At 54.2% G+C, this 12,728-nt stretch overlaps 1 protein-coding gene across 2 annotated transcripts; it reads right to left on the bottom strand.

The window, feature by feature from the left end:
- Nucleotides 1-3,732: 3,732 nt before the first annotated feature.
- Nucleotides 3,733-12,499, bottom strand: LOC101029092 (immunoglobulin lambda-like polypeptide 1). 2 transcript variants are annotated; one of them, XM_074391331.1, is made up of 3 exons: nt 12,054-12,499; nt 5,578-5,696; nt 3,733-4,192 (listed from the first exon to the last, which is right to left on the bottom strand). In XM_074391331.1, exons 1-3 carry the CDS (start codon nt 12,257-12,259, stop codon nt 3,873-3,875), a joined length of 645 nt encoding a protein of 214 aa, XP_074247432.1. In that variant the 5' UTR covers nt 12,260-12,499; the 3' UTR covers nt 3,733-3,872. The 2 variants fall into 2 exon arrangements, with proteins under 2 accessions (XP_074247432.1, XP_074247433.1); XM_074391332.1 differs by having other exon boundaries at nt 5,578-5,693; nt 12,054-12,498.
- Nucleotides 12,500-12,728: the final 229 nt, after the last annotated feature.

Here is a 12,728-nt window from a genome sequence, read left to right as displayed (position 1 = left end):
CAATACCTAATACCGCAATAAACAGAGTAAAATTCTGCCGGTTCAGTATTTTCATACCCACCAACTTCCCTCGTGGAATGTTACTTCTTTTGCTTACTGTAATGTGTTTGAACTTCATCCCTACCTAGATTTTTTTTCCTTTGTATGACTGAGCAGCACTCCACGGTACTGTTCTACCACGTGGGTCTATCCATTCTCTAGCTGATGGACCACTGGGTTGTTTCCACTCGTTGGCTGTAGCGAATGAGACTGCTGGGAACATTTATGTATATGTCTTTTTTTTTTTTTTTTTTATGAGACCAGATCTTGTTCTGTCGCCCAGGCTGGAGTGCAGTGGCGCGATCTCAGCTCACTGCAACCTCTGCCTCCAGGGTTCAAGCGATTCACCTGCCTGAGCCTCCTGAGTAGCTGGGATGCAGGGGCCCACCACCACATGCAGCTTTTTTATATATTTGGTAGAGTCAGAGTTTCCCCATGTTGGCCAGGCTGATCTGGAACTCCTGACCTCAAGTGATCTGCCTGCCTTGGCCTCCCGAAGTGCCGGGATTACAGGCGTGAGCCACCTCGCCCAGCCGGGGACACGTTTTTTGTTGTTGTTTGTTTTGTTTTTTTGAGACCGAGTCTCGCTCTGTGGCCCAGCCTGGAGTGCAGTGGCGCGATCTTGGCTCACTGCAACCTCTGCCTCCCCTGTTGTTCAAGAGATTCTCTTGCCTCAGCCTCCCGAGTTGCTGGGACTACAGGTGTGTGCCACCATGACCGACTAATTTTTTGTATTTTAGTAGAGACGGAATTTCACCATTTTAGCCAGGATGGTCTCGATTGCCTGACCTCATGATCCACCCTCCTCCGCCCTGCAACGTGCTGGGATTACATGCGTGAGCCACTGTGACCGGCCCTCAACGTCTTTTTTGAACACATGCTTTTATTTCTTCTGGATAAATTTCTAGGGCTGGGATTCCTAGGTCAAATGGCTAATTTATGCTTAAGTTCCTTTTTTGATCTTTCTTATGAATAGAAAATATGGCCGGGCGCGGTGGCTCAAGCCTGTAATCCCAGCACTTTGGGAGGCCGAGGCGGGTGGATCACGAGGTCAAGAAATTGAGACCATCCTGGTCAACATGGTGAAACCCCATCTCTACTAAAAATACAAAAATTAGCTGGGCATCATGGCAAACGCCTGTAGTCCCAGCTACTCGGGAGGCTAAGGCAGGAGAATCGCCTGAACCCAGGAGGCGGAGGTTGCGGTGAGCCGAGATCGCGCCATTGCACTCCAGCCTGGGTAACAAGAGCGAAACTCCGTCTCAAAAACAAAAAAAAAAAAAAAAGAAAGAGGAAAAAAAGAAAATATACTGATACATAATATTGGACCTATCTATGAGACGTGTGATGTTTGGTTCAGCACATCCATCACGTCATCATCAAGTCAGGGTATTTGGGGTATGGCCTTGAGTATTCACCATTTCTATGTGTCGAGTATATTTCAAGTCCTCTCTTGTAGCCTGTTTTGAAATATACTTTGGGAGGCCAAGGCCAGGAGGAAGCGAGGAAGGAAGGAAACATACATGAGAGGCCTGGAAGAGGCTCAGGCCACTTGCGAAAGACGGGCTCTGAGCTCCCCAGGAACCAGTGCGAATACATCGTTGCTAACCACAGTCACTCTGCTGTCCAGCAGCAGACCACGTTTGTTGAATCTGTGAGGATTCATTGACCAACCTCTGTGCGTTCCCTTCTCATGCCTGGAGAAGGAGAGAGGAAGGAGGGACAGAAGCTGTGGTTGGCTGAGTGAGGACCTCCCAGGGAGGCCTGTGTCACCTGTCCCTGTGCTGTGTTGTGTGGTCACAGGGACCTTGCGGATGTGACGGTGTTAAGGAGCCTGAGGTGGAAGATGATCCTGGGTTATCTGCATGGGTCCGAGGTGGGGTTTTTAGAAGGGAAAGAGGGAGGCAGGGGGGTCAGAGTGAGAGAAGGTGTGGGGGTGGAGGCAAAGACAGGGAGAGAAGGAGGGAAGATGAGAGAAGACGGTGGCAGGGGAGGGGAGAGAGAGAGGGTGGGAGAGAGATTTGAAGAGGCTGCTCTGGCGTTGAAGTTGGAGGAAGGGGCCAGAAGCCCGGGGCGTCCCCTGGAAGCGGAAAACATCCTGGAAGCGGATTTTCACCAGCGCCCTCAGAACGAGCCCGCCCTGCTGCGCCCTGATTTTAGCACTCTAGGATTCATTTTGGGCTTCTGACCTTCAGACCTGGGAGAGAATCAGTGTGGGATGTTTTAAGCCACTAACTTAGGGGTGATTTGTGACAGCAGCCACCGGAAAGTCAAAGAGGAGCCCTGGGAGAGACTCCCCAGGATGCCTGGAGGACCCTCCCTGGCTCCACCCACGGAGACACAGGCCTGACCACTGCTGGTGCCCCCGCCCCTCTGACCCTCTGCTGAGCAGGAACCACGCAGGAGGGGCTGGGCCGTGTTCTCTCCCCCGCATCCTTCCCTCAGAGAGCAGCTGGAACCCCAGACCCAGGGAGCCTCACAGAGAAAGTCTCAATGCAGGACCTGGTTTTCCACCCGAGGCCCAGGATCCAATGGAGAAATGTTTCCCAAAAAGGATGCTTCCCCCAGGGAAGAGCCCTCACAGCAGGGCTAGGTTGGGGGTGGGGAGGGGAGGGACAGCGGGGGGTCGGGGGGAGGGGAGGATGTGGAGGGATAACACCAGGAGAAATGCCTGATGTAGGGGCCGGTGCAGGGGATGGAGGCAGCAAACCACCATGGCACGTATGCACCTATGCGGTAATCCTGCAGGATGCAGATGTGCACATGTACCCCAGAGCCCAAAGTGCAATTAAAAAAAAAAAAAAAAAGGATGCTTCCTCCAAAGATGGCCAGTGACAGTGACATTCTGTACCAAGCATCTGAGAAAATCTCCATGTCCTAGGGCTGCCAGGCAGATACCTGTGCACACGTTGGAGCCAAAATCCCATCGATAGTGAGGCGTTGGGTAAAACACATCCCCACTTTTAATTATGATGAGATGCCTGGCCTCAGCCCTCAGCATGGAGAACACCAACTTCCTTTGAGCAAAGACTTGTTTAACCTCTTAGAAATGATGGAGCACCTATTACCCTTCTTGCACTGGTTCCTGGGTAGCTCAGAGCCTATCTTTTTACAAGTGTCCTGAGCCTCTGGTAGGCCTTTCATGTGTGTTTTCTTCCTGGCTTCCTCCTATTTTTCTCACACCTCTGAACCTGCTGTCAGGTGAAAAATCAAGGTGGGCCCAGAATTTCAGAGCTCGGGAATCTGATGGTGTTTGGAGTGTCCTGGACAGTCGAGCTCTCAGTGGTGGGGAGTCGGGCAGAAAGGAAGGAGAACATTCCAGGGGCCAGGGCCAGAAGCAGACGGGCTCCAGGCCCAGAGTTGGATTTCTAGGCTCAGGAAAGAGAGGCCGTGGGTGGGTAGAGGGTCCAGAGGGCGTATCTGGAGTCTCAACCAGAAATAGCTCCCTCCAGAAAGCAGGCATCGAGTCGGGGGTTGAGCTGCAAAGAGGAAGGGGAGGAGGGAGAGAATGGAGGGACTGGTGTCGCGTGAGCACTCCTATCCTGGCCCGTTTCCCCAGGAGACACCCCTTGGAGGCTGTGACCCTCTCCCCCAGCCTACTTTCCCACTGGTGCCAGGATGCCCCCAGCGCCACACTGAGAATCCAGGAGAAGCATCAGATTATATGAGAGATAAGAAACGCAGAGAGCAGGCTTTCTGGATGACGAAGAGCATATTTACTGAGGGTTTACTGGGTACAGGAAGAAGCGTGGACGGCTTGGGATGCAGGGAGAGACCCCTCCCCTGGGAACGTGCAGCTCCACGCCCCTGTGGGTGGGGTGAGGGGTGGGGGCCTAAGGACATCCTTCAGTGGCCACTCTCTTCTCCACGGTTTTCCCCTCGTGCGTGACGTGGCAGCTGTAGCTGCTGCGAGACTTCCACTGCTCGGGCGTGAGGCTCAGGTAGCTGCTGGCCTCGTACTTGTTGCTGCTCTGTTTGGAGGGTGTGGTGGTCTCCACTCCCTGGGTGATGGGGGAGCCATCTGCCTTCCAGGCCACCGTCAAGATTCCTGGATAGAAGTCATTCATGAGACACACCAGTGTGGCCTTGTTGGCTTGGAGCTCCTCAGAGGAGGGCGGGAACAGAGTGACCAGGGGGGCGGCCTTGGGCTGACCTGTGTGGACAGAGCGGGGTGAGAGAGGGCAGAGGGAGTGTGGGGCGTCCTGAAGTGCATCTCTCCATCTAAAGTCTCTGGGAGGGTTCATGGTGGGGCCGTCGGGTCCACCCTGGGCCTCTCCTTCCCTCCTTATCCCCCCACCCCTTTCCACTGGAGCCCTCTGGAGAGCAGACAGCCCTGTACCTTCCCAGGAGCCCTTCCCAAGTCTCCTTTCCCTGGTGCCCTGGCCCAGCCCTCCCTCTGCAGCCTCGGATTCCCCATGTGTACTCAGGGCAGGCTGCTCCCTCCTTCCTGGCTTCTGGAGTCTGAGTTTGGATTCTAGGGGTCCCTCCCACAGCACACAAAACCATTTGTCAGGGTGTGGGGAGGCCCAAGCCTGGCATGGCCTGGAGCTTCCCGTCCCCTGGGACACCAGGCTGTGCCCCAGCCTGGCCCACTCAGCTCTGCTGGTGAAGCGTGGGCTCCACACACATGCTCTGGGGCTCTGCCGTCTCCCTGTCCCCACCAGCCTGACCACAGGACCCTTCACGTCGGCTATGTTCTTGGGGCTGCTCCCCCAGAGTTTGGGGCACTGCAGCCCCCCTGCCCACCCCAGCAGCTTCTGATGCCCCTGGACTTTGCCTGGCGGCCGTGGAGCTCTCTACACCCCGTTTACACCCCCTCGTTCCCTCCTGGTTCTAAAGTGCCCTTCCTCAAATGAAGGTGGGAGGCTGACCCGTGAACAGAGAGACTCTGGGTCCCCAGGGTGACGGGGCTCCAGAGACGGACACATCTCTGCCCTGAGACCCTCTCCTTTCTGGTGACCGTCCTTGGAGGGCTGGGCTCTGGGACCTCACCCAGTCTCATTCGTCCCTCTGTGTCCCCGTGTCCTCATGACCCAGCACAGGCCAGAGAGCTGCAGCTCAGACCCAGAGCCCTCTCTGTGCCCTTCATTGGTCTCCCCTTGGGGTGACCTCTGTGTCCCCAGGCCCCTGTGTGGCCTTCACAGGCTAGATGGGCATCCAGCCCTCAGCCTAGACCCTGAGGTCCCAGGGACTGTCTCTAAGGCCACTACAGGGCCCTTATTAGAACTGGCCTCCCTCCCTCACTCAGACCTCTGGCCTGGAAGAGGGGAAGGAGCTCTGACCCTGCCTAATCCCAGCCCAGGCCCCGCGACCAGGCTGCATCTCACTGTCGGAAACTGAAAGCAGCTGCTCCCACTGTGGGGCCCTTCCCGCCAGTTACCCCGAGACTAGCCTACTTCCTCCAGACCCCATGGAGAAACCAAGGGTTCAGTGCTTAAGGCTGGGAGGGCAGAGGGGAAGAAGCCCCAGAGAGAGAGCACAGATTTTCCAGAGACAGCAGAGGGTGGGACAGGCCGGGGAGGGTTGAGAGCCACTTACCTAAAACGCTGAGCTGGGTCCCGCTGCCAAACACGTGCCTCAGTGAATTCTGCTTGGATTGCACATTCCGAGGCCAACACCTGGGGCCAGCCCAGGAGCCGTGCTGGAGCAGGAACCTGCTGGGTGTGAGGGGCACAGTGCTGCCGCGTGCAGGCTGTGACCTGGGCACAGGGCAGGGGGTGGCCAGCCTCCCAGTGTCATCTCTGTGCCTGTCCCCTGTCTGAGGCAGGTGCTGCCCACAGCCTTGGGGTCACCCTAGTGTCTGTTCCCTTCTCTGAAGCCATTGGTGCTGATGGCTGTGCGGTGTGGCTGAGGAGTCCTGACTCAGAGCCTGAGGGCCCTGGCTCGGAACTGCCCAACCTCACTTGGCCTCATTTTAAGGGACTCTGTGTCACCAGCCAAGCCAGGCTGACTTCCTCCCTGGACCAGGACACTGGGTCATTCCTGACTCAGGAGGAGAGTCCTCTGGAGACGCAGGGCAGTCTCACTTTGCTCATGAAGCCTTTCCCATCTCTCAGATCATTCATTCTGTCTGTCCGTCCATCCGTCTGTCTGTCCATCAATGCATCTGTCCATCCACTCATCTGTGTTTGCATCCATCTATCATCCGTCCATCCATCCATCCATCTGTCCGTCCATCCATAAATCCATTCTGTCTGCCAGGCACTGCTTCATGTGCTGGGGACATGGTGTGGTCCTCCAGGCTCTCACACTCATCTCTCCCACATCTTGGCCAACAAGGCCCCCCTCATGGTCACGTCCAGGGTCCTTCTGCTGGACCTGTGTCTCTGCTGGATGTGGCATGGGACTGGCCCCTCTTTCCAGTGACTCTCTTTCCAGTGACACTTCGGGGGAAAAGACCCCCCTTTCCTCCTCCCAGGGCATCCATTTCTCCACGGCCCATGCCTGGCTGCTGACTCCCCAGACCCTCACCCAAACCTCTTTCTTGGCCATCTTCACACTCTGTGGACCCCTGCTACTGCCCACGCGGTACGGCTGGAGCCTATCCCAGCTCCAAACTTTCCCAGCTCCACCTCAATTGCCTGCTGACCATGCCCAGTGGGCTACCCTACAGGAGTCTCAAACTATTCACCTCCAGAGGAAATGATCACCTTCCCCAGCCCAGCTCATTTTCCATCTTCATCTTATCACCGTGACCCTGGGCGCTCTCAGTCCCTCAGCCAGGAACCTGGAGTCACTGGACTCCATCACCTCGCCTCCAACACTGAAATGGCTTCTGCGTACTGCGTTCTTAGATACTACATCTAGACATTCCTTTTCCTGAAGACAGTCTTGGCCCGTCACCCAGGCTGGCATGACCTCAGTTCACTGCAACCTCTGACTTCCAGGTTCTAGGTGATTCTTCTGTCTCAGCCTCCGGAGTAGCTGTATAGCTGGGATTACCACCGTGAGCCACCACACTTGGCTAATTTCTTTCTTTCTTTTTTGTTTTTTTGAGATGGCGTCTCGCTCTGTCACCCAGGCTGAAGTGCAGTGGTGCGATCTTGGCTTACTGCAACCTCCGCCACCTTGGTTCCAGCGATTCTCCTGCCTCAGCCTCCCAAGTAGCTAGGACTACAGACGTGTGACACCACATGCAGCTAATTTTTGTATTTTTTAGTAGAGACAGGTTTCACCATATTGCCTGACCTCGTGATCTGCCCACCTCGGCCTCCCAAAGGTTTGATTATAGGCCTGAGCCACCACACCCAGCCCTAACTTTTTTTTTTTGAGACAGAGTCTTGCTCTGTCACCCAGGCTGGAGTGCAGTGGCACAATCTCGGCTCACTACAGCCTCTGACTATGGGTTCATGTGGTTCTCCTGTCTCAGCCTCCCGAGTAGCTGGGACTACAGGCACGTGCCATCATGCCTAGGTAATTTTTGTATTTTTAGTAGAGACTAAAAATCCATTTCACCACATTAGCCACGATGGTCTCGATCTCCTGTCCTCGTGATTCATCTGCCTCGGACTCTCAAAGTGCTGGGATTATAGGCGTGAGCCACTGTGCCCAGCCCTTAATTTTGTATTTTGGGTAGAGATGGGGTTTTACCATGTTGGCCAGGCTGGTCTCGAACTCCTGACCTTAGTTGATCCACCCACCTCCGCCTCCCAGAGTGCTGAGATTAGAGGTGTGAGCCACAGTGCCCAGCGACATTCCTTTCAAAGCTAAAAGAAGGCTCAACATTGGTCGTCGTGGCTCATGCCTGAAATTCGGCACTGGTTTGAATCCGGGAGGCAGAGTTTGCAGTGAGCCAAGACGGAGCTATCGCACTCCAGCCTGGAGGACGAGAGCAAGACTTCATCTCAAAAACAAACACGAACAAACAAAAAGGCTCAACATAATTAAGAGACAATAGTTGGAGGCAGTGGCTCATGCCTGTGGATCACGAGGTCAAGAGTTCAAAATCAGCCTGGCCCAAATGGCGAAACCCCATCTCTAAAAATACAAAACTTAGCGGTGTGTGGTGGCACGCGCCTGTAATCCCAGCTACTCGGGAGGCTGAGGCAGGAGAATCGCTTGAACCCAGGAGGCGGAGGCTGCAGCGAGCCGAGATTGCGCCACTGCACTCTGGCCTGGGCGATAGAGCAAGACTCCATCTCAAAAAACAAAAAAGAGAATTATAGTATTGATCTCTCCCTCTCTCTCCTGCTACTGCTATATAGACTCCCATTTCCTTTTTTATAGTTGTGGTAAAACTTACATAGCACAAATATTTCCACTTTAACCATTTTTAAACGTTCCAGCTCTGGACACTAAGTACATTCACACTGTTGTGCCTCTATCACCACCATCCGTCTCCAGAGCTCTTTCCTCTTCCCAAACAGAAACTCAATACCCATTAAGCTACATCCCTCATTCTTCCCTCCCCCTCGCCCTGCTAACTTCAGATCTACTCTTTGTCTGTGTGAATTTGCCTGTTCTAGGTACCTCATAAAAGTGGAATCAAATGGCAGTTGTCCTTTTGTGTGTGGCTTATTTCACCTAGCATAATGTCTTCAGGTTTCATCCATGTTGTAGAAGATTTTTTGAAATTAATTTAAAGATAATTAACAATGAAAACCTATTGGCCGGGCAAGGTGGCTCACATCTGTAATCCCAACACTTTGAGAGGCCAAGGTAATCGAATCACCTGAGGTCAGGAGCCCGAGACCAACCTGGCTAACATGGTGAAACCCCCGTCTCTACTAAAAATACAAAAATTAGCTGGGGATAGTGGGGGGGCACCTGTAATCCCAGCTGAGGCAGGAGAATCACTTGAAACTGGGAGGCAGAGGCTGCAATGAGCCACACTCCAGCCTGGGCAACAAGAGCAAGACTCTGTCTGAAAAAAAAAAACAAAACTATTAAGACCTATTAAAAGCAGCACAGGCCAGGCACACCCCTTTGGGAGGCCAAGGTGGGTGAATGACCTGAGCCCAGGGGTTCTCAAGACCAGCCTGGGCAACATGGCGAAACCCCATCTCTACAAAAATTATCCAAGTGTGGTAGAGCATGCTTGTAGTACCAGCTAGTTGGGACGCTGAGGCAGGGATATTGCCTGAGCCCAGGAGGTGGAGGCCAGCCTGGGCAACATGGAGAGACTCCCCCCATCTCTAAAAAAATAAATAAAATAAATTTAAAACTAAATATAAAAGGTGGTACACAATCTCTTAAAAACAATGAAAATATCTTTTAATAAGCTATGAATAGAAGAGATATTTACTTGATAGGAGATATTTACCAGAATTTGACAATAATCGGTCTTTTTTTTTTTTTTTTTTGAAACAGGGTCTCCCTCTGTCACCCAGACTGGAGTGCAGTGATGGGATCTCAGCTTACTGCAATCTCAACCTCCCAGGCTTAAGCAAGCATCCCACCTCAGCCTCCTAAGTAGCTGGGACTACAGGCAAGTACCACGACGATTAGCTAATTTGTATATATTTTTTAGAAATGGGGTCTTGCTGTGTTGCTCAGGCTGATCTCAAATTCCTGGGCTCAAACAATCCTGCCTCAGTCTCCCAAAGTTGTAGTATAAAATTATCACAGGCATGAGTCACTGCGCCCCATCCATAGTATTTCTATAAAATATCTAAAAATTGGCAGGTGCGGTGGCTCACGCCTGTAATCCCAGCACTTTGGGATGCTGAGGAGGGCAGATCACCTGAGGTCAGGAGTTCGAGACCAGCCTGACCAATATAAAGAAACCCCGTCTCCACTAAACATACAAAATTAGCTGGGCGTGGTTGCACATGCCTGTAATCTTAGCTACTCGAGAGGCTGAGGCAGGAGAATCACTTGAACCCGGGAAGGCGGAGATTGCGGTGAGTCAAGATCACACCACCGCACTCCAGCCTGGGCAACAAGAGCAAAACTCGGTCTCAAAAAAAAAAAAAAAAAAAAAAAAGATTTCTAAAGATTATAATATAAAAACTTATATTAATAGCCCCCCACCATAACACCATTTTTATTATCTGTGTCTCCCTCCACCTATCACTGTCCCTTGTGGGGACCCCTCCGGTCTTCCCCAACCCAGTCCCTGATCTGCAGGCATCACCCTGCAGGTACCTGTTACCTCGCCCGGTCCCCGGTCCTTGTGCACTTGAATTGGGTTGAGTCTAGATCCTCTATCCTTTGGGACCTCAGTCCCAGCAGGAGCCTGACCCTGATGGGAACTCCTTGCCCAGAAGTCCCTGCAGGACACTGAGACCTGGTCCCAGCCTGCCACCCACAGGGTGCTGACCCCGTCTCTATGGCTGGGCTCCTGGCGTGGGTCAGGTCAGCTCCCACTGCTGGCGCTCTCACCAAGGCCACCCTAGCATCCTCTGGGAGAGTGAGAGGCTGAAGGTCCCTCACCAATCAGGACCCCTCAGTTTGCAGAAGGGGAAACTCAGGTCAGGCACGGTGGCTCATGCCTGTAATCCCAGCACTTTGGGAGGCCGAGGGGGTAGATTGTCTGAGGTCATGAGTTCGAGACCAGCCTGGCCAACATGGTGAAATCCCATCTCTAATAAAAAAAAAAGTATGAAAAATTAGCCTGGTGTGGTGGCAGGCGCCTATAATCCCAGCCACCCGGGAGGCTCAGGGAGGAGCATCGCTTGAACCCAGGAGTCGGAGGTTGCAGTTAGCCGAAATCTCGCCAATGCAGCCAGCCTGGGTAACAAGAGTGAAACTCTGTCTCAAGGGAGGAAAATAAAAGGAAACTCAGGCTCCAGAGTTGCACATATCAGCTCCTTCAGTTCAGAGGATGGGACGGGGAAAGCTGGAGGCTGTCCAACCTGGGCCTTAGAATCTGTGCTCATGGGCAGAGTGACTTAAGCGGGTCGCCTTGCCTCTCTGGCCTCTATCCCCATCTGCACAATGGGGATCAGAGCAGGCCCTGCCTATTGGGCCACGGAGAGGTAGGTTCTGCCTCTAAAATAATTATCGCCTGTGCGTTATAACATGCACCAGTGATGAACAGGCTGTTGTGTCCTAGATGGTCATAAATGAACCCAGATGCTCTGTGCTTTGTCCGGGGACCTCCCACCACACGAGGAGGCGGCAAGGGCTGAGGTCGCATGGGCAGATGTGGCCTCCCCATACCCTCCCCTGGGCTTTTCCTTTGGCGGCACTTGCACCCTGGAGAAGCTTGGGTCTCCTAGGGACTGGTCCCAGAAGGCGATGCTGGCTGAGTTCTAGTGACCCAGGAACTCCAGGAAAGGCCCCCCACACATCAGCTGGAGCTCCAGGGAGTGGCCCTGCCCAGTGAGGGTGGCAGTGCCCAGGCAACATAGGCCAGGGGGAAAGGAGGAGATGGGGAGCACGTCTGGGCACCCTTCAGGGACAGCGGCCACCACCCCCTATGGACATCCTGCCCCTGCCTCCATTCTTGCCCTACCCCAAGGACTAGGAGGAGGTGAGGGAGACATTGGCCTTGGTGCCAAATGTAAGGGGGGAAGGAGGGGCGCACAGAAATCTCAGGAATCAAGACAAATAATATTTTAATATGACATTAAGCAAGAAAAATTAATTCGAAGAAATCCATCATGGACAAAATATCAACCCTTTCGTTAAAGCCAGTGTCCGACTGGGCATGGTGGCTTATGACTGTAATCCCCGCACTTTGGGAGGCCAAGGCGGGTGGAGCACCTGAGGTCGGGAGTTCGAGACCAGCCTGGCCAACATGGAGAAACTCCGTGTCTACTAAAAATACAAAATTAGCGGGGCGTGGAGGTGCATGCCTGTAATCCCAGCTACTGAGGAGGCTGAGGGAGGAGAATCACTTCGACCAAGGAGGCGGAGGTTGCAGTGAGCCATTGCAGATCACATCATTGCACTCCAGCCTGGGCAGCAAGGTCAAAACTCCGTCTCAAAAAAAAATAAAAGGCAAGTGTCTCTCTGGCTCCCCTCCAGGGGTTAACCTTCCTCCTCACCTCTCTGGCTTGTCTCCCCTCGGTCACCCTTTCCTGTCTCTGATGCCCCCCCAACATCCCCTGGAATTTCTCTCCTCTTACCTGCCCCACTGGCTCCTCAGGCTGGACCGGCTGCTTTCTCCAGGGGTTCCAGAGCGGAGGGCCCCGCTCTTCAGTGCAGCCATTGGGTGCAGCAGGCCATGGGTTACCACAGCCAGACCCAGCAGCAGCAGGGGCCAGCGCTGCCTGGGATTGGTGCCTGGCTCACCAGGGGCCTTACGGCCCCGCTGGCCTGTCCCAGGCCTCATCGACCCTCGGGGTCAGAGGCCCTGTGGCCTGACTTGCAGCGTGGCCTCCCTGGAGAGTGGTGCCCTGGTCCCTCTTGCTGGCAGCAGCTGTCCCAGTGCACCCAGCCCATGTGGCCCCGTCCTCATCCTCCGATCCCTGCCCCCAGACCAGCCCCTTCCAGGGTCCATGGCCGTTACCCCTGCGTACAGAGGCACATCTGTCAACCGCCCTGCTGTGGTCGGATCCAGGGCTCAACTGCCTCTCACCACAGCTGTCGGCTGGGCCTTGCCCCTGGGGCCCTGGGTGCTTTGTTCAGGGACCTCCCACCAGAGGCAGAGTGGTGGCAAGGGCTGAGGTCACACAGGGAAGCGGGCTGCACCATGGTCCCCCAAGACCCTACCCTAGGCCTTTCCTGGAGGCACCTGCACCCTGGATGGGCTTGGGTCCCGGTCCCAGGAGGTGATGCACCTGACTTTCCTCCTTCCCCAC

Source organism: Saimiri boliviensis, chromosome 21 (genome assembly GCF_048565385.1).
Source record: "Saimiri boliviensis isolate mSaiBol1 chromosome 21, mSaiBol1.pri, whole genome shotgun sequence".
Classification (NCBI taxonomy): domain Eukaryota; kingdom Metazoa; phylum Chordata; class Mammalia; order Primates; family Cebidae; genus Saimiri; species Saimiri boliviensis.
This window is presented reverse-complemented; position numbering and strand designations above follow the sequence as displayed.